This window comes from Cladophialophora immunda (genome assembly GCF_000835495.1).
Source record: "Cladophialophora immunda strain CBS 83496 unplaced genomic scaffold supercont1.1, whole genome shotgun sequence".
NCBI lineage: Eukaryota > Fungi > Ascomycota > Eurotiomycetes > Chaetothyriales > Herpotrichiellaceae > Cladophialophora > Cladophialophora immunda.
This window is the reverse complement of record NW_015622541.1, coordinates 3,994,259-4,011,501: the sequence shown is the minus strand read 5'-3', so window position 1 is coordinate 4,011,501 and position 17,243 is coordinate 3,994,259. Positions and strand designations below refer to the sequence as shown.

At 51.4% G+C, this 17,243-nt stretch overlaps 7 protein-coding genes across 7 annotated transcripts; 2 read left to right on the top strand and 5 right to left on the bottom strand.

Moving 5' to 3' along the window:
* Nucleotides 1–100: 100 nt before the first annotated feature.
* On the bottom strand, nt 101–850 carry PV07_01173 (uncharacterized protein; the record flags this gene model as incomplete). The annotated part of the gene is made up of 2 exons (XM_016387683.1): nt 101–545; nt 609–850. 2 exons carry the CDS (start codon nt 848–850, stop codon nt 101–103), a joined length of 687 nt encoding a protein of 228 aa, XP_016254611.1.
* A 1,134-nt stretch (nt 851–1,984) lies between these two features.
* On the top strand, nt 1,985–2,584 carry PV07_01172 (uncharacterized protein; the record flags this gene model as incomplete). The annotated part of the gene is made up of 1 exon (XM_016387682.1): nt 1,985–2,584. One exon carries the CDS (start codon nt 1,985–1,987, stop codon nt 2,582–2,584), a length of 600 nt encoding a protein of 199 aa, XP_016254610.1.
* Nucleotides 2,585–2,923: 339 nt separating this feature from the next.
* On the bottom strand, nt 2,924–4,303 carry PV07_01171 (uncharacterized protein; the record flags this gene model as incomplete). Its single annotated transcript, XM_016387681.1, has 4 exons — nt 4,011–4,303; nt 3,657–3,809; nt 3,107–3,547; nt 2,924–3,007 (listed from the first exon to the last, which is right to left on the bottom strand). Exons 1-4 carry the CDS (start codon nt 4,065–4,067, stop codon nt 2,924–2,926), a joined length of 735 nt encoding a protein of 244 aa, XP_016254609.1. The 5' UTR covers nt 4,068–4,303.
* Nucleotides 4,304–5,329: 1,026 nt separating this feature from the next.
* PV07_01170 (uncharacterized protein) lies at nt 5,330–6,914 on the bottom strand (the record flags this gene model as incomplete). The annotated part of the gene is made up of 6 exons (XM_016387680.1): nt 5,330–5,635; nt 5,700–5,819; nt 5,880–5,957; nt 6,021–6,376; nt 6,439–6,510; nt 6,575–6,914. 6 exons carry the CDS (start codon nt 6,912–6,914, stop codon nt 5,330–5,332), a joined length of 1,272 nt encoding a protein of 423 aa, XP_016254608.1.
* A 1,047-nt stretch (nt 6,915–7,961) lies between these two features.
* On the bottom strand, nt 7,962–11,065 carry PV07_01169 (uncharacterized protein; the record flags this gene model as incomplete). The annotated part of the gene is made up of 8 exons (XM_016387679.1): nt 7,962–7,977; nt 8,032–8,755; nt 9,568–9,810; nt 9,935–10,002; nt 10,105–10,241; nt 10,346–10,473; nt 10,542–10,830; nt 10,931–11,065. 8 exons carry the CDS (start codon nt 11,063–11,065, stop codon nt 7,962–7,964), a joined length of 1,740 nt encoding a protein of 579 aa, XP_016254607.1.
* Nucleotides 11,066–11,664: 599 nt separating this feature from the next.
* PV07_01168 (uncharacterized protein) lies at nt 11,665–12,361 on the bottom strand. The gene is made up of 3 exons (XM_016387678.1): nt 12,090–12,361; nt 11,952–12,018; nt 11,665–11,892 (listed from the first exon to the last, which is right to left on the bottom strand). Exons 1-3 carry the CDS (start codon nt 12,300–12,302, stop codon nt 11,837–11,839), a joined length of 336 nt encoding a protein of 111 aa, XP_016254606.1. The 5' UTR covers nt 12,303–12,361; the 3' UTR covers nt 11,665–11,836.
* A 1,042-nt stretch (nt 12,362–13,403) lies between these two features.
* Nucleotides 13,404–17,138, top strand: PV07_01167 (uncharacterized protein; the record flags this gene model as incomplete). The annotated part of the gene is made up of 10 exons (XM_016387677.1): nt 13,404–14,091; nt 14,171–14,353; nt 15,199–15,310; nt 15,374–15,427; nt 15,492–15,848; nt 15,921–16,003; nt 16,068–16,318; nt 16,376–16,592; nt 16,643–16,917; nt 16,977–17,138. 10 exons carry the CDS (start codon nt 13,404–13,406, stop codon nt 17,136–17,138), a joined length of 2,382 nt encoding a protein of 793 aa, XP_016254605.1.
* Between the last annotated feature and the right edge of the window lie 105 nt (nt 17,139–17,243).

The window sequence follows — 17,243 nt, the reverse complement described above, 5'->3', positions numbered from 1 at the left end:
AAGCTGAGATAGTCAAATAGGAGAGAATGAGATTATGACGCTCAATCCTTAACACGAGGGTGAATTGATTTTATTGATTTTCTAGCTTTCAAGCATCCTCTCATGGATATTTCTGCGCCACGATGTGGCCCACTTGAAGAGTCACTAGATCCTTCGCCTTTACTAGGTGGTGGGCGGTCATGTCGAATGTCTTGGAATCCCGGTATTTTGTGTGTGAATCAACACTCTCCCAGCCGATCATGACGATGTAGACCTTGGCCTTCGCAGAGCCGTCAGGCAGGTCGAGAGCCTCCAATGCCCATCCGCTGGATGCTCCCCTACACCCTGGCCACATGGCTTTGATCACTTGACCCACCCACGATACATTCTCGTGAAGGACCTTCTGATCCTCCTCCGAATAATCCAGAGGGAAATAGAGCTGGAGCAGTTCGCTGGCCTCGGCGTCATAGACCGCAGTAGGTGGATGGGGCTCCAGGTTCGCGTGGAAATGGAAGGCTGTGCCGCTGACAAGAGACTGGAACGAGTCTACAAATGCGGGATATCCTCTACAGAGCTGTCAGTCAACAGGAGAGCTGTTCACCGCCGGTGCCATTGGAAGGATCACGTACGACCATTTCTGAAAAGACCGATGTGCGCCAACGTTATCCCAGTCGAGGATGTTGAAGTACAGGCTGGGGTCCTCGACTTGGTGTCCCCAGTACAGATTCTGCGGCTTGCCATGGGCGACGATGGCGTCGAGAATTTCCTTGTAGACCTTTCCCTTCGGGGTACTGAAGTCCTTTGGGTTGTCGCCCACTTTCGTAGGAATGTAAACGATTTCCGTGCACGGCGCGGTGTCGCTGAAACCCATGTTGTTCTATCGGCGATGGGGATATCTTTGAATTGGGGTGGTTTTGTTAACAGACTTCCAATCTTGACTTGCTTTTACAACGATCCCAGTCCAGCATGCTAGACACATTTGGCCTTACTAATCCAGACGGGCTTGAGAGCCTAGCCTACGACCGTTGCCCTCTTGCTTGACAAATGGCACCATACCGGGCCCGGTCATCCCTCCACCACCGGCACCCTAAGGTTGGAGAAACGATGAAATCGGAGATCCTCCATTTTGGGTTTCCACCCCTAGACGCCGTCTCCACTTTATGATCGGTGAAGGGAAAGCCAGAGGGCGGCGGATGGCAGAACCATAGGCGTTCATGCGCAAGAGATGTGACATTTGTCAGGGGCCGTTCTGGATCAGTAATACCGCCGACATACCTGAGATGCTAGAAACTTCAATCCTAACTCTCAAAGCGTCGTCTTCTTGCTTGGATCGTGGTCTCCCGGCACGTACCATAGAGTTGTCCTCCAGTGGGGTCGGGTTTCCCCGGGCATGGGAAAGTTGCCCCATTCGGCTAGAAGATTGCCCTTTCCGTACACCACGGTATCGGCTTCCTACTACACTCGTGTTTGTTGTATGTCCCGCAACTAGTTGGCTGGAAGGTCGACCATGGCCATCATTGCTTGTAATTGCACCCGACTACCTCGTCTTAAGCGGCTATATTGGAGACTCCCTTAAAGCGGCGCGTCTCGGTACTTGGCGTTAGTCTTTCAGTATTATCAGCAAGAAAGTCACCAGGATGCCCATCTACTACGTCATTACGCCTGCGCCCTGTGTGACTTCGGGCGCAGGCACCACAACGCTCGATTTCTCTCTTCGAGATTTCTCGTCCTTCACAGATAAAGCGTGTGCTTGCACATGGTTTGTTCCGAGGATGTTTGCTATTGTTCTATGCCCATGTGGGCTTGTCGAACGTTCTTATAGCTTCCGACCAAGATCTTGAGCATCAAGCCTCCTCCACAAAATCTTGGAAGACTACGAAAAATCAAATCAGTCGTGCGGCCCTTGGGTCGAATCGGACGTCAAGCTCAACCTTGGCCTGGCTTGCGTACAAACAAAGCAACTTTTTTGCAGGCGGACGAATTGCAGCTCGACCTCGCTCAAAGAATGACCGGTCCCAGCTACGGTGCGCATGAAGCGCGACACAACATCCTCCACGAGTTATCATTAACATATATGGCCCAAGGCAGAGCCACCAACGCCGCCAACTTGTTGGAAACCATTCTGCCAGAGCCGTCTTATTCATACTCTGAATCGTTCATCAACCGCTTGGTCTTGAATAGCAATCTCGCGATGGCGTACGCGAAGCGACCCGCGTACCAGAAGGCCGTTCCGCCGATCGCCAATGTCAACAAGAGGCGGAACTCAATCCTGCCCAACCATCCAGCTGCGACTCTGAGTCAACATGACTTATTCGAATACTGCCAGCACATCGACGACAACACCTCACTGTCTGAGATCTGTGAAGCACAGAACCCGATGAACCCGTCTCTCAACACCTCTTCCGTCTCCAAATTCCAACACTGGCGCAGAGCCATCGGCCTCTCATCCGACGCTGGAGATTCCACACGTATCCCTCTGTTACGCTTTTTTGCTTCAATACGCTGTAGAGCACTCCATCTATGTAGCCGCTGCCTGGGACCTAGGGATTCTGCTCTTTCACCTTACTATGATTCAATCCCCAGCCAACTGATTACGCCAACATGACCGACATCGAGCTTCGGCAAGTCAACATTCAGTTTCTCTTCGTACCCTGTCGTTTTCTCGAATGTCACCACCGGTGGACAAGATGCTGCATCACTGCCGGCCGAGCCAGGTTGCTACACCGCAACACCGACCGAACCGAGGTGGAAAAGTGGGAATTGGCCGCCGCGTTCGTCCCCGTGTATCTACTGGTTCTTGCATATACCGCAATTTTCGGGGTTGAGGGCATTGATCGGTCCAGGCCTTTTGTGTATAGAATGTCCGAATGTGGGTGTATATTGAGAATAGATCTATCGGTACATCTATGTAACAGTATACGAACATAAACCACAATGCGGGACTTCACGATTCGTGATACTGCGAAATGATCGACAGCACAAACGCCACGATGGTGAGGAAGATACCCACGACAACGGCGACTGCAATCTGATGCGTGACTCTTAGCATATGGATGTATCTGTTCGGCGAAAGTCACATCATCCCCGGGCACAGAGATTACCAAGGTTACGAAAAGTCTGTCCATACCTTCTGGGGATCCCCCCAGTGATCCTCCCCAGATCTGTGCCAGAGTGCATTCATGCCCAATAACGCGACGCCGACGAACAACGCAAAGATCGAATACGACAGCAGTAATTGAGGCAAGCCGAAGATGAAAGCTATGCGGTTCTCCTTCTCCCTTCGGATCTTGTCGACGGCAACAGCGGTAGGATTAGGGGGTGGCGGTGTCTGGTCGAGGAGCGCAGTCTTGGACGCCTCTGTCAACACGAACAGCCGCCTGAGTTTACCTTCAGCGTCATTCTCGAATTTCGACGCCGTGCTGATGTGGATCGTCTGATGGAGCGCCGTGACCACGCTGATGATGCTGAACAGGAGGGCGATGTAGATAGCAGCGGTGGCGACCCACGAGACGTCTGAGAGAGCAGGGTTGGACAGTAGTGAGGCGCCCGTGGCGGCGATTAGGGAACCCTAAGTAGTAGTGGTTGGTAACAGTATCGGTAATCTGAAGCAGCTAGAGCGGCTGGTCGGATTTTTTGGGGACTTTGGGATGACTGAAGAGTGAAGCGGCTGGACTCACCACTAAGCCGATGAAGTTGTTCTCGGAGACTCGCTGGTCAATCCAGGGATCTAGGAAGGTATGTGGATTGTCCCAGACGCAGTTCAAGGCGAAATGATAGTGGGGGGATGGATGGGTGAGGACTGCTCGGGAAGTCGACAGCAATTCGGTGAGCTGGGTTTGTGGAATTGAAGGGTCAATATGTATCGGTGATCGTCACTGGATTGGGGCAAAGTGATTTGGAAGATGTTTCTGAGGGCGGCGTTGGCGGCGTGAGGTTTGTGTTTGGACAAGTTAGGCTGGTCTGTTCAGGTATACGATATGGGATGTGGAACGGTTCGTGGAGGGGAAAGATACGTATGTATGGCTCCTTACCGTCAAGCGAGATTCGCGTCTTTGCTGCTGGGTGGTCGGTGTGACTGTTGACGCCATAATGGTTCGCGCATTCGCAGTGAATCTCTAGATGTCGATGGTATCACGATGGGTATGTGGCCTGATCCTGGCTTCGGAAAATGGTGACAGCTTCGAGATGACTTTCTGCTGTTACAGCTGGCAGGTGCCGGACGCTCGAATCACGCGTCGACAATGATTGAGCTGATGCTGCTGACAACGGTTGTTCAGACATCGAGGGTAACAAATTGGCAGGTGGCTTTGCGTGGTCCACAGAGAAAAGAGAGGCTCTTTGAAGCTGGAAGAGGTGGGGAAGTGTCTTCGGGCAGCAAGTGTGACTGCGAGTTCGCCTAGTTATCTATATATGCTTAGGAGAGTCTTGGCCCACTAAATCTGGCTAGCGTGCGGTTTTACTAGTCACATAAATCCAGCACCTCGTACATTAGTTCGTGATCGAGACATTGAGAAAATCTCGTAATCTGACCTCGTCGTCGCCTATTTTATATACCTAACGTCAGTGTTGAGATCCTCCTACAGTAGTCTTCTAGTCTGTCCAATGACTAGCTAGTCCTCCACCTGAGGACTCTCCTGAACTAGTCCGTACTAACTACCAGCGGAACCTGCGCCTCCACCTGTAGGGATAGGAAGCTGGATCGTAACTACTCCTAGACTCGAGAAAGAACCTCTTTATGTAGGCCAAAACACGCGCTACACTGTCTATTGCATCCCACGAGTGTACGACGTAATACTTTGCAACGTCAAATAGGCCACACAGTCTGTATTCACTTCTTCCTGGCGCTGTTGGAACCCTACTTTGTTTCCTGCAAAGTTTCAAAGTTAGTGAGAGTTACAAAGTCTCTTGCTCAGGGATATCATACGGATGTTTCGACCTCAAGAACTACTGGGTCCCCCTTATGCTGTGCCTGGTGATGCTCCTCGAGAACGGCAAGCTGCACTTCACGCAGCTCTTGACCTCCGTGAAAACGCTCGGCGAAATACATGTCTGGCCAAAAGTCAGAAATTCTTGTATTGACAGAAATCAGATGGGATGCTCTCTACCAAGCTCTTCAAGGGTTTTCTGTCTCGTCTCCTTGAAGCAGAACAGAATGGGGACAGTTGCGAGGTTGAAAACTCCTAGGATAATATAAAACTTCCAGGATATATTCTGAAGGCCAGGTGGAGCGACCATCACTGTGCCGCGTTAGGGACAGGGTCGAAAGCAGATGATTCGAGCTCCGGTTCGGCTTACCGATCATGAACTGCGTCAACCAGCTAATACCTGGGACAGGGATGAGTTGCGTTGTTCAGCTGTGCAAGATGCTACAGAGGAGATACTCACTGACTGAAATGCCCATGCCAATCGATCTCCCTTGGATGGGAAGAATCTCGGCAGCGTACACCCACGCAGCGGAATTCCAGGTCGCACAAAAGGCACCGAAATAGATGAAGACAAAGCTGACAATGGCGATACCATAAGGCCTTTTATGCGGGAAGTCTGGAGTCGAAGATTGAGCATAGAGGCCCGCAATTGCAAAGAAGCAAATTCCCTGGATGGTGGAGCCGATTTTCATGAGTAACAGCCGGCCGACGCGGTCAATGATGAAGATGGGCTGAAAATGCCTGTTAGATCCCCCGTCCCCAAGACTTGGGCGAAGTGGCCTTGCCGGAACTTACTATGATTGCAAATACAATGGCCACGACACTGACAAGACCCCCGATCCACAGAGAATCAGAGCGAGAAACGCCGATAAAATCGGTGAGCATAATGGGCACGTAGTATGTAACTACAGAAAGCTGGAGGGTGCGATCAGATTACCGACGCAACACGAGGTATCCCAACGGGACGGGACTCACTCCCGCAAGCATCAAGCAGATACCGGTGACGACACTCATGAAGAGACGGAGCCTAAGCTGCGTAGGGCCGCTATGAAACTGTCAAAGCGGTCAGCCAGTTTAAGAGTAATGATGTTTACGATGAAGGGAAATAACGCTTACTATTGATTTTATAAAGCCGAGGCCGGTAATATGTTCCAGTCTCACGGCCTGTTCCATAGTAATGAGTACTTCTTGGATATCGGTGTCATCGGGTCTACTCGTCTTGGTTCCCAGGCGAGCCAGGACTCTGGCCGCCTCGTCCAGTCTGCCGGTAGCGACAAGCCACCGAGGAGATTCCGGGATGGTGAACGCCAGGGTGAAAGAAAAGGTCAAGACGACGATCTGGAACAACAACGGAAACATGAACGCGATTGCTCCGCCATTCTTGCCGAAACCGTAGTTGATCCACTGCGCAAGGAAGAGGCCAGAGGCAGAAGAGAACATCTGCATGGAAATCATCATCCCCCGATGACGGGCTGTAAAAGAGACGGTCAACACACCAAATTTCCTCTTTGCTCTCTGGTCGACTTGCACTTACCAGAGGAGGTTTCGGCTTGTAAGATTCCCACGGTGGATGAAATCTGTCCGAGGCCAATGCCACTCACGAGCCCTATAGACCTTTTCAGCCCAAGAACAAACCAATAGATTGAGACACACCCTGTGGGCTCACTTACTGCCGGCAATCAATGTACTCATGTTCTTCGCTAAGCCCTCGATCAGAGCACCGACGATGGCGAAGACGCAGCCCATTTGGATGGTCAACTTGCGTCCGAGGCTGTTACCGACCACCACACAGATCGCTGCCCCGACGGCCCCTCCGAGCGTGAAGAGAGAACTGACTAGGCCGACCATAAGGGCGGATGGGTGGTGGAACGTCTTCAGGAAGTATGGAGACACCAGCGATCCTGAAAAGACACCGGCGTCATATCCATAGATATAAAATCCTGAACAACAAGTCAAGGCGATCTGGGCTTGCAACAATTTGCCGCGAGATTGAAAAAGGAAAGCAAACATCTTGCTTGAGGATGTTTTGCTTGCGGGTGGCCTGTACTGGATGATTTCTGGTGTATGCTTCCGGCAACCTCTTCAAGTCTCGTTCGAAAGAGAAGCACAACGTTCCCCTTCGCCTTATGAGGGTCCCTTGGTAGATAAGTGGGAGTTTGAACTAGACGATAGACATTAAGAGTGTATACGATGCAATGCGCTCTCGACTAGTCGCCAACTTTTGGGCCCTGTGCCACGAGGCCGGCGTCCGCATTTTCTCCGCCGTGACTCTGGTTCGCCTCCCCCGGCCACCGGAGTAAGTTTCGCGGGGTATGGGACGGCCCCGGAGCTGTATTCCAGCAAAGACGCTCGGCAGAAAGAAATTGAGGACGCTCTCTACACGGCAACAGGGTGGAGAACCTGTCCATAGAAGCTTTGTCCCACGGCGTGTGAACCCTCAATCTAGGGATGCTAAGAGACGACTTCTAAGAATCGAGGGGATCGTCTTCTAAATGGCTGCACCGATCTTGGCCGGGTAGCAGAAACCTCGCTGGAGAGCAGCACAGGTGTCCACGAAGTGATTACAATATCACACATTTTCATTTTGTCACGGAATACATACGTGGCCTGTCGAACATGCACATTTCTGCTCTATAGAACTAGCTAGAGTGACTTGGCTGACTCCATTCTCATCATGCAGCTGCCTACATTCAAACCGAGTCACGAGGTAGGATTGTTGGCATCATTTCCCAGAGACTAATGAGCCAAACTTTGATATCAACTGACCAAGATCATCCCTAGGGTATCCTACGGCATTCTCCCTAGTCCCGTGAGATCAAATCTCCGTTCCAACTACCAGAATCTCTCAGTCCATGCTGGTTAGAACGTGGCACAAATGCGTCCCCCCTTGATATGGAGATCACAGCCTATCCACCGTGTGCCATTACTTCCAATACACCGTATACGCTAGCAGACTGACACCTCAAAGAGAGAGTTTTCGACAGAACGTAGAGTTTACGCCGCAGTTTTCCAAGGATCTTTATTGTGAGAAACGTTGAATATTTTCGAGCAAAAGCCTTAAGATAGAAAGCCCCTGGACGTTGTCAATTATGGGGCCATAGTGAGCTCTGGAATCCCATTCACTCACCCATCGACCGTCACACTGGCCCCGGTCACGTAGCTGCTCATGGGACTGGCCAAGAATGAAATCACCTGGGCAACTTCGGCTGGATCGCCGAATCTCCGCATCGGCAGCGTCTGCTTGGTGACTTCCTCAGATCCAACGAACCGAAGCAACGGGGTCTCAATGAAGCCGGGGCAGACGGCATTGATCCGAACGCCCTGGCTGCTGTACATGTTGCTCTCGGACTTGGTCAACCCGAGCACTGCATGTTTGGTCGCAGAGTACGCCGTCGCGCCGAACTCGTCGGGGGAGCCGGTCAGGCCCATGACGCTCGAAGTGTTGACGATGGCGCCTCGACTGCCCGGGACGCCCAGGGAGTTTGGGAGAGGGTCTTGCTTGACCATCTGGCGGATCTGTTCGCGCTGGGCGATCCACAGCCCGGTCAGGTTCACGTCGAGGACGGTTTTGAAATCCGAGGTCTTATATTCCGTGGCAGGACCTAGGACGCCCGGGATGCCGGCATTGTTGACCGCATAGTCGATACGGCCGAACTTGGCCACGACCGTGGAGATTGCCTGCACCAGACTTTCCTCCTTGCCACAGTCGGCTTGGATGGTCAAGACGTTGATGTCTGCATATTGTGACCGGAGTTCCACTGCCGTATCCTCCAGCTTCGGGTTGATATCCAACAGGGCAAGCCTTTTCGATCCATGGGCTGCAAATGCAAAGGCCGTGGCACGTCCGATACCTGTAGATATCTTTCAGTAGATGGAATACGATAGGGTCTTCACTATAGTCAAAGGGTCTAACCAGAGGCCGCCCCTGATATAAACCCTACTCCCGGGAGCAACGACATTTTGATTCTCTGCTAGGATAATGCGTCGATTTGATGCTATTTGAATGATACGAGGCGGTCGACAAATACGAATTTCTCGTACCAGGTGCAAAGTCTCAGAAGACACCGGCAAGGGGGTTTCATACGTTGATAATGGACACCTCAGACGCAGACAACAGGGGTACCAAAATCAATCCCAAATCAAACTCCACCTTGTCCGTGTGCCCGTCGAAGCCTCCTTCACCTTCGTAGGCAATGCAGCCCTTTCCCGACCCGATGATCTGGCGGCTACCATCATCCCCAGTTTTCCCCGTGCCAAAGGCCTCAAGAGTGGGAGCTCGGGCTTGTGAAATGGTGTCAGGGCTCAATCTCGGCCAGTCCCGGTGAATATCGGCAGCGGTGACCGTCCTTTTATCACCAACCAGGCGGGCTCAAGGTTTATCGAACCGCAGGCAACTTGTCAGTGTGCCATCCCAAGGAGTCCTTGTCTAATTATTCAACAGGACCCGTGGATCGCAAATTGGCGCAAAATACGAGCCGGGATAATAGGCGCATTATTATTTTTGTGTCACTCACTTAGCTGATGGACAGATATGCCCCAAATCAACTATTTTGGTACAAACATGATCTATCGATAACATCCGGCATCATGTTCCATGACAGCACCTAATCTAAATCTGCTATCTTCAAGATACTCTTCCCTAGGTTCTCGCCCTTCAACATACCCAAGAAACCGTCAACGGCGTTGTCGATCCCCTGGGTGATGTGGTCGACGCTTTTGTAGCTACCGTCCCGAATCCACTCCACAACTTTCCGGTCTCGTTCTCGGGACCATTTCTGGATATTTTCGTCGAAAACAAGGAAGCCCTGCCACCGAATGCGGCGACGGACAACTTGGGAATAACTCGCGACCCCGTAGATCGGGTGCGCGGGGGAGGCATTGTATGTGGAGATGGAGCCGCTGGCGACTACATTGCGTATTAGAAGGACAGCATTGGATATGGTCGAATACGAAGTGACGGCTGAAAGGTCGCCCCAAGGGAAGCATGTCATATCCCGGAAGAATTTCAAACACTGATTCTAAAAACATACCAATTCGCCCAAAGGTCTTCATGTTGTTCAAAGCCACGTCTAGGAGTTCGCCGCCCACATTGTCGTAGCTGAAAACAAAAAGTTAGAGGAAGTAGCCAGCGGCGATGATCATCTAATGCACCAGATTCAGGGGCAGTGGGCAAAAAGGAGACAGGTGCGGGGCGGCGTACTAGATGTCCAACCCATCCGGAGCGAGTCGTTTAATCGCGTCGTCCATTTTTTCTTTCTTGTAGTTGAAGCCAGCGCTGAAGCCGAGCACGTTCACGATAAAATCAAGTTTCTTGTCGTCTCCGACCGATCCGATCACCTGCAGGAACATTGTCAGAGTGGTTTGCGCGGCCATGAATTGTAATTTGATGGGCGGGCAGTCTAGACTGCCCAAACCAATTGGCAGATGACCAGTGCTCTTACATGTAACCCTTCTTTTAGTGCGATTTGGCCGACTGCTTGACCTACAGCACCCGCCGCGGCCGAGATCAAAATCACCTCTCCCTTCCGTGGTTGCGCGACCTCGTGTAGGGAGCCGTAAGCGGTCAATCCTGGTTTTATGGCATGTTAGAGGCGTGATTCTTGAATGTGCGGTCAGAGCCAAAAAAATCCAAGGTACCTGTGATCCCCAAGATACCCATGTACGCGGTCAACGGGACACCTTCTTGCGGCTCAATCACCTGCACGTTATTGGCGACCGACTCTGAGATGGTGGAGTACTGCTCCGTGTAGGCGCTCGGGATCATGACGATGGATCCTGGCTTAATTTCGAGGTGGTCAGACTTCAGAACCTTCCCCATCACGATCACCGAGATCACAGGTTTGCCAGTCTGCATGGCCGGGCTGTACGAGGGGATTTTTGGGTCTCGCATGTGTCCTCGTTGCCCGGGGTCGAAGGAGGCATATAACTATTGTCGCGTATCAGAGTCGAAGCGCGAGAAATCAAATTTCCCAGGAGGACGTTAGGTTAGGAAGAAACAACGCTGCTTTGATCGCAACAGAACATACATTCTTGGTGGTCAAGCCGCCTTTCGGAGGCGGTGCAGCCTCATCGAACCCGATATCCTCGACATCGAGGTCCTGACCCGGAACAGGCCATCCATTGGGAGTCTCCTTGTAGACGAATGCTTTGTTCCGCACCATTTTACTGCATACGTCCTTTCGTCTTCTCTCACTCACCGATTGACCAAAAAATTCACGAGTTGGATCTACCGGGATAAATGCCCATGAGAGATGTTTTTTTCCGCCAGTAGCGGGAGCTGATCAGAGGGCGCCTAGGTATGTTATTCATGACCGTGCAGTGAAGGAATGAAGCCTCAAGAATGAGCGGGAACCTCTCTCCTCTTTCTGCTGATTAATCCAAAATCGGTAGCATTGCTCGTGTTTCCTGACCGGTGTCTGCCGTTTTGCCGTTCCCACCGAACGGAGGAGGCTGTGAGAGGAGGCTTCGCGGGTAAGCCTAGGCTCTCAATGGGCATTGCTGCATGAGCGATGGCTGATCTATTCAACATGGCGCCGCTTGCAAATGATTCTCCTTGCCGACTTTGGAACAAAGTTTTTGAACAAATACATTTTACTTGACAGAAATCATTCTAAGTCGGACATAAAATCTAGTCATCATTTCAACGGATGCTTGTAAAATGATAAAGTGGCTGGAGTCGTTGTTGAGATTTCGACAAGCGAGGATCACATAATCGATGATTCTAGCGCTTCGCTTGCAGTACATTGAACGAGAAAGAGGCAGTGTTTCACATGTACTGTCCAATTTATCGAAGTACATGTAGACTTCTGATGTGCATGTGTATCGGAACTGAGCAGTCTCTCTGTCATTCAAAGCTCTAGCATTGCCTTTTCCTCTAGCTAAATTGCTTTGTGCTGTGGTACAAATAGGGGCATAGACATATAGATAGACCTTCATGCTCTCAAGTATGGTGGAATACTGGGGACATGCTCCAAGAAATGGACAACACCTTTGTAGGAAGAGTGAATAATCAGTTGCATTGTCATCAGGGACAGCGAAGCAACTTACGATCTTTGATCCACAAAGGCTTCGTAATATCCTCGTAGACGTCGTAGTAAGATTTCTTCACCTGGACCTGTTCACCGAGATGCTAGTCAGACCATGCGGAAATCCTCTGCCGCTTCCTCATGAGAAAGAGGTACTGACGTTCAGAAGCCAGTCCTTGCTGGCACTCCAAGTTTCCACCCAATGAAATAGACCTTCCTGATCAGAGTCGGCTAGAACTTCAAATCGATCGCACTCAGGCTCAGAAATGCACTTTTGGACGATTTCTTGAAACGCCTGCAGAAACTTGGGAACACTCTCAGGTGCCACGGTCACCTGGACCAGGATCATGGTTTTGGTGGTCGAAGTTGCCATGTTTCTGGGATCAAAATACAAGTAGATCTTGTTTCGAACAAGCCGGATATGAGACTGAGTTAAGACCAGGAAATGGAGCACTGCTGCTCGTGGGTGTTCAAGAGCTTATATACCTGGATCTCCAACTGTGAGACGTGGCGACGTGGCGCCATGGCAGTCTTGGCTTTGACTCGCAGCGTTGCCAGGACTTCAGTCTGCAGTCAGTCAGTGGTCATTAGGGGAATGACTCGCCACCGCGTACCACCGCGAATTCGCTTATTTGTGCAAAATAGGAATAGTTGCCACCAAAATTAGCTAGCGTTCTTTTCTACTAGGTATACACGGAATACTCCGTAACCCAGACAAATCCTTTCTATAACAATTGAATATTAGACCTCGTCGTCGCCTAACCTCCCCGCTATACCGCAGTCCTTCGCCTAAGGACTCTCCTGAACTGGTCTTGCCACCATCGACAGCGCCGCCCACGATCGGCAGTGGCAAAGGTTAACGAGCACGTAAACGGACTACTAGGCTAGTTGAGGCAAGGTAGCATGGCTTCCTCTCTGATTCGCAGAATGATTAGGTCTCTGAGAGATTAACACCAAGGTTAGCTAGGCGGCGGCGAGGTCTTGAATAGCACATAGAGACGAATTTATGACATTGAGAGTCTGCCACCAGCTAATTTTGGTGGTGGTAGATTCTGCCAAAGCATTAAGCGAATTCGCGGTCAAATTCGCGGTGGCGAGTCATTCCCGCTGGCTTTGAGGAGCTATTTTCTCCACATCCCCGGCCTCCGGCAGCAATCAAAGCCTGATTGGATTTGTCATAACGGCAGCCAAGCATCCTTCCTCCATGAATTGCCCCGGGTGGAATTTGACGAGTCCTGAAAAACGAGGTTTTGTACTCCCCCGGGCTTTGGACTGTCGGCGACCGGCACCAGCAGGTATAGATGGGAAATTGTGCGAGACTTATTTCCTACGACCGATTTCCTCGGCGGACGGGCCATGGGAGCCATTTATCGTCACGGTGGGATCTCCGTAAACCAATTTGGCCCTTGTCTACGATTCCATCAGTGTCGGGCGAGATTGTGAAGAATAGAATTCGAGAATGTGCGCTGGGAGAATGGCAGAACTTCCACCCGACTACCACGTCAGAAAGGACGCTTACACTCCTACGGTATATCGCCAACCGTATCCGTCGATCGATCCAACGTCGCCTGCTCTGTCGCAGGCAGGCAAGGTGATTATCATCACAGGGGCCTCGTCCGGGATAGGAGCTCGAGGATTTGGACCTTGCTTTGCAAAAGCTGGTCCTAAGGCTCTTGTGCTGGTGTCCAATGACTACGACCAACTGATCAAGACAGAACAAACCCTAAAGCAAATAAACCCCGACGTGGAATATCTGTCCATTGAAACCGAAATCACGTCTCCAAGCTCCATCGACCAACTGTTTGCCACTGTCAAAGCCAAGTACGGCCACGCGGATGTGCTGGTGAATAACGCCGGCGTCTTTGGGCCGATGGCGCTCATTGGTGAGACCGACGCAGACAAGTGGTGGTACGACTTCGAGGTTAACGTCAAGGGCACCTACTTGATCACCAGGGGATTTTTATCCCTACTGGGTCGCGAGAAGCAGGGCACCGTAATCAGCATGTCGACTGGCCTGGCCGTCTATATTGATCCGACCTCGTCATCTTACTCAATCTCCAAGTTAGCAGTGGCTCGATTCTCCGAGTACCTGGACGCTGAGTACCCCAATGTCACTGCGGTGTCGATACAGCCCGGCGTGGTTCAGACGGGAATGGTCATAGGTGAGTGAGCGCGCTCCAATATTTGGAACCCCTCCCCCTACCGATAGCTTTGGGACTGAAATCTTCATGATCACGAAAGATCGGCATAAACGCTTTGCTCTTGACTCTCCTGAACTCGTTGGAGGCGCGGGCGTTTGGCTGGCGACAGACGCTGCCAAGTTCCTGTCTGGGAGGTTCATCTCGGCGAACTGGTCTGTCGATGAGCTGGTTCAGAAGAAGGACACGATCCTGGCGGGAAACGACCTCAAGATTGGTTACGAAGGTAAATTCGGGCTGGACTAGTGCTCTTCGTCTCTGCTTCTTTGGACAAGATAAAACTTGGCCTACAGTCCGGTGGGCACATCTATTCGATACATCCACCCTCAGCAACAGTAAAATAAATCCGGATGGTCTTGAAGTCTAGTAGACGATTCCTGTTTTATCGGAGCCTTGAGCTTCCACCATCGATATAACCATGAACTCTGATTGCATCAAGGGGAATTCAATACAATAGGGATTCAATACAATAGGGATTCTAGTTCTTGTCTACAAAATTTTCTGTGCCTCGTCTCTTCGTCTTGGCTCTAAGAGAGTCTCCAGCGGCTCTACTCACGCACCTAGCAAGGTCTCGTGGCGGCCCCTGGTTTCAACCATTGGGACGCACAATTGACGTGCGTGGGGGAGCCTCCTATGACACTGGAATCCCTCAGGTAAGGGGTGAGCACGCATTCCAACGCATGCTTCCTAATTTACTGACCACGGTTCCAAGCCGGCACAATATGAAGACACTGATTTTCCGCCCGGTGGGGTCGGCGGCCGAGGAGGGTGGAGACGGCGCTACACAATGCACATCACCTGCAGGGGCCGCCGCGAGCCACTACCGAGCAGTAACGCACGTATTCACGTTTTCAACAAGCCCGGGAATGGCTGTCCGGGGCCGAGGGGCTGCTAAGTCTGGGGTTCTAGCGCGGAGAGCGAGACTATCGTGGATTCGGTCGGGTCGCCTGAGTTACCCCAGGTTTTGTGGTGGCAGACATATAACATCAGAGCCTTGAGACACTTGAGACACCCGATGTGTTAAAGACTCTCTTCATCTTTGGATCCGTTTGCAGGCAACTGAACACAAAGGGTTCCTGTCTCTAGTCGCCGTCATGGGGCGAAAATACAATTGGTTCTGCGTCGCCGTCGCGGGAATGGGCAGCATGTTGTACGGATGCGACAACGTGGTCATCGCCGGCACGTAAGTGACTGTCCCATTTAGAGGATATTTTGAGGATCCCTTGCTAATTCAAATGGCGGACAGGTTTGCGCAGCCCGGATTCCTTGCCAGATTCAAGCCCTCCCCGACCTTGCTGGGGTGCGTGCTCTGTTATCCTTTTTGTGGTTGATCGGCATATTCAACTGATGAATTTTTTCTACAGTGCAATTGTCGCCGCCTTCTATGGTGGCACAATGCTAGGGATCATCGTCGTCTTCCTCTTCGTCGACAAGCTCAGTCGCAGGCGCACTCTCCAGGCCGGCGCAGGGCTGGGATTGGTCGGGGCAATCATGCAGACAGCTTCGTACCAGATCCAGCTCTTTGCCGTTGCCCGAGTTCTAGCTGGCATTGCCTCAGGCATGATGTTCACCACGGTTCAGGTCTACCAGTCGGAAATCTCCCCGCCAGAAATCCGGGGCCGAATGTCCACCATACAGATGTTGACCATGAACATCACTGGCCTCGTCATCGCATTTACGGGATATGGAACCTATCATCTGAACAATCCGGAAGCACAATGGTATGTCCCAGCATGGACGATGTGGTCGATTTAGACCGGTCAGCATAATTCTAACGGCTAACGCTGGTCCAGGCGGGTCCCGATTTCCCTGCAGTGCGTTCCTGCGCTGGGACTGCTGATTGGATGTCAATTTATCCCCTATTCTCCTCGATGGCGTAAGCTATATATCATGGGACGTCCACCCTGAAATTCCACGGAGACTGACATGTGTGTGCCCAGTTGTCATGAGAGGCCGAAATGAAGAAGCCCGCAACGTGCTCAAGAGGCTGCACGACGACAGGGGAGACCACTTCTGGGAGAAAGAGTACACGCAGCTGGTGTCCCAGCTGGAGATTGAACGGCAGGAGACCGAGGGAGCTTCCTTCTTCCATATCTTCACCAACAGGAAGGAGTTATTCCGGGCGTCCCTCGCCATCGTTGTCTTGACAGCTTGCCAGACCTGCGGTGCCCAGACGATCCTCGTGTTCCAGGTATGCATGATTTCAACCGTTTTCTCAATGCCGTGCTCTTTGCTTACTCCACTACAGTCTGTCATCTACTCCAGTTTAGGCTTCAGCACGTCGCTGGTGCTACTGATGGCATGTGTTTTCCAAGCCATCGTCAACTTAGGCGGCTTCTTCAACATGGTTGCCATCGACAGATATGGCAGACGCCCGTTGATGTTGTCAGGGCTGGTTCTCCTCAGCATCTTTCTCGGCTTGTTTGCCTTGTGCCTCGCCAAGTTTGAGTCTACCAACAACCCTGGTGAGCCTTACTGTTACTCTTTATGTTGAATTGAGACTAAACGTACGTAGCATGGGGAAAGGCTGGCATCTCTATGGTTATGATCTTTATCTTTATCTACGGTTGCACCTGGGTGTCAACAGGCTTTGCGTACGCCGCCGAAGTTCAACCCACCAAGATTCGGGCTCAGGGTATGGCACTCGGCATGTTTTCGTCGTTCGCATGGGTCATCATCTACGGCCAAGTCACACCCATCGCATACACGGCCGTCAAATGGAAGTTTCTCTTTCTGTGGGTCGGCTTCAACTTGTTTTTTCTCCCCATCATTTATTTCTTCTGCAAAGAGGTGAGGCGGCCTGAAAGATCATCTCCACCTAGTGTTGCGAAGAGACTGACGAAAAGCAGACCAAGGGCCTTACACTGGAAGAGATGAATGCGATCTTTGGCGAAGTGGTCTCACGCAGGCTGGACGAAATCACCATTGAAGAGGCAGAAGACAAGGCCACAGGCATAGCGACGACCGAGACAGCAGAATTTGTCAATGTGACTAACAGCAAGGAAACGTGAAGTGCAAGAAGGGTAGGCATCAACACAAGAACAGTATCTATCCATTATAACCTCTAGGCAGAGCATACTACTATCTACTATGTACAGGCGGCACAGTTGGTCTAT

Excerpts from the sequence above, each read along its gene's own strand:
- PV07_01168 (XM_016387678.1), bottom strand. The coding sequence starts at position 12,302 with ATGGCAACTTCGACCACCAAAACCATGATCCTGGTCCAGGTGACCGTG. Across the intron at positions 12,019-12,089 it reads GCAAGGACTGGCTTCTGAAC|GTCCAGGTGAAGAAATCTTA; the intron begins GTCAGTACCTCT and ends CTCGGTGAACAG. Across the intron at positions 11,893-11,951 it reads GCCTTTGTGGATCAAAGATC|GTGTTGTCCATTTCTTGGAG; the intron begins GTAAGTTGCTTC and ends CTTCCTACAAAG.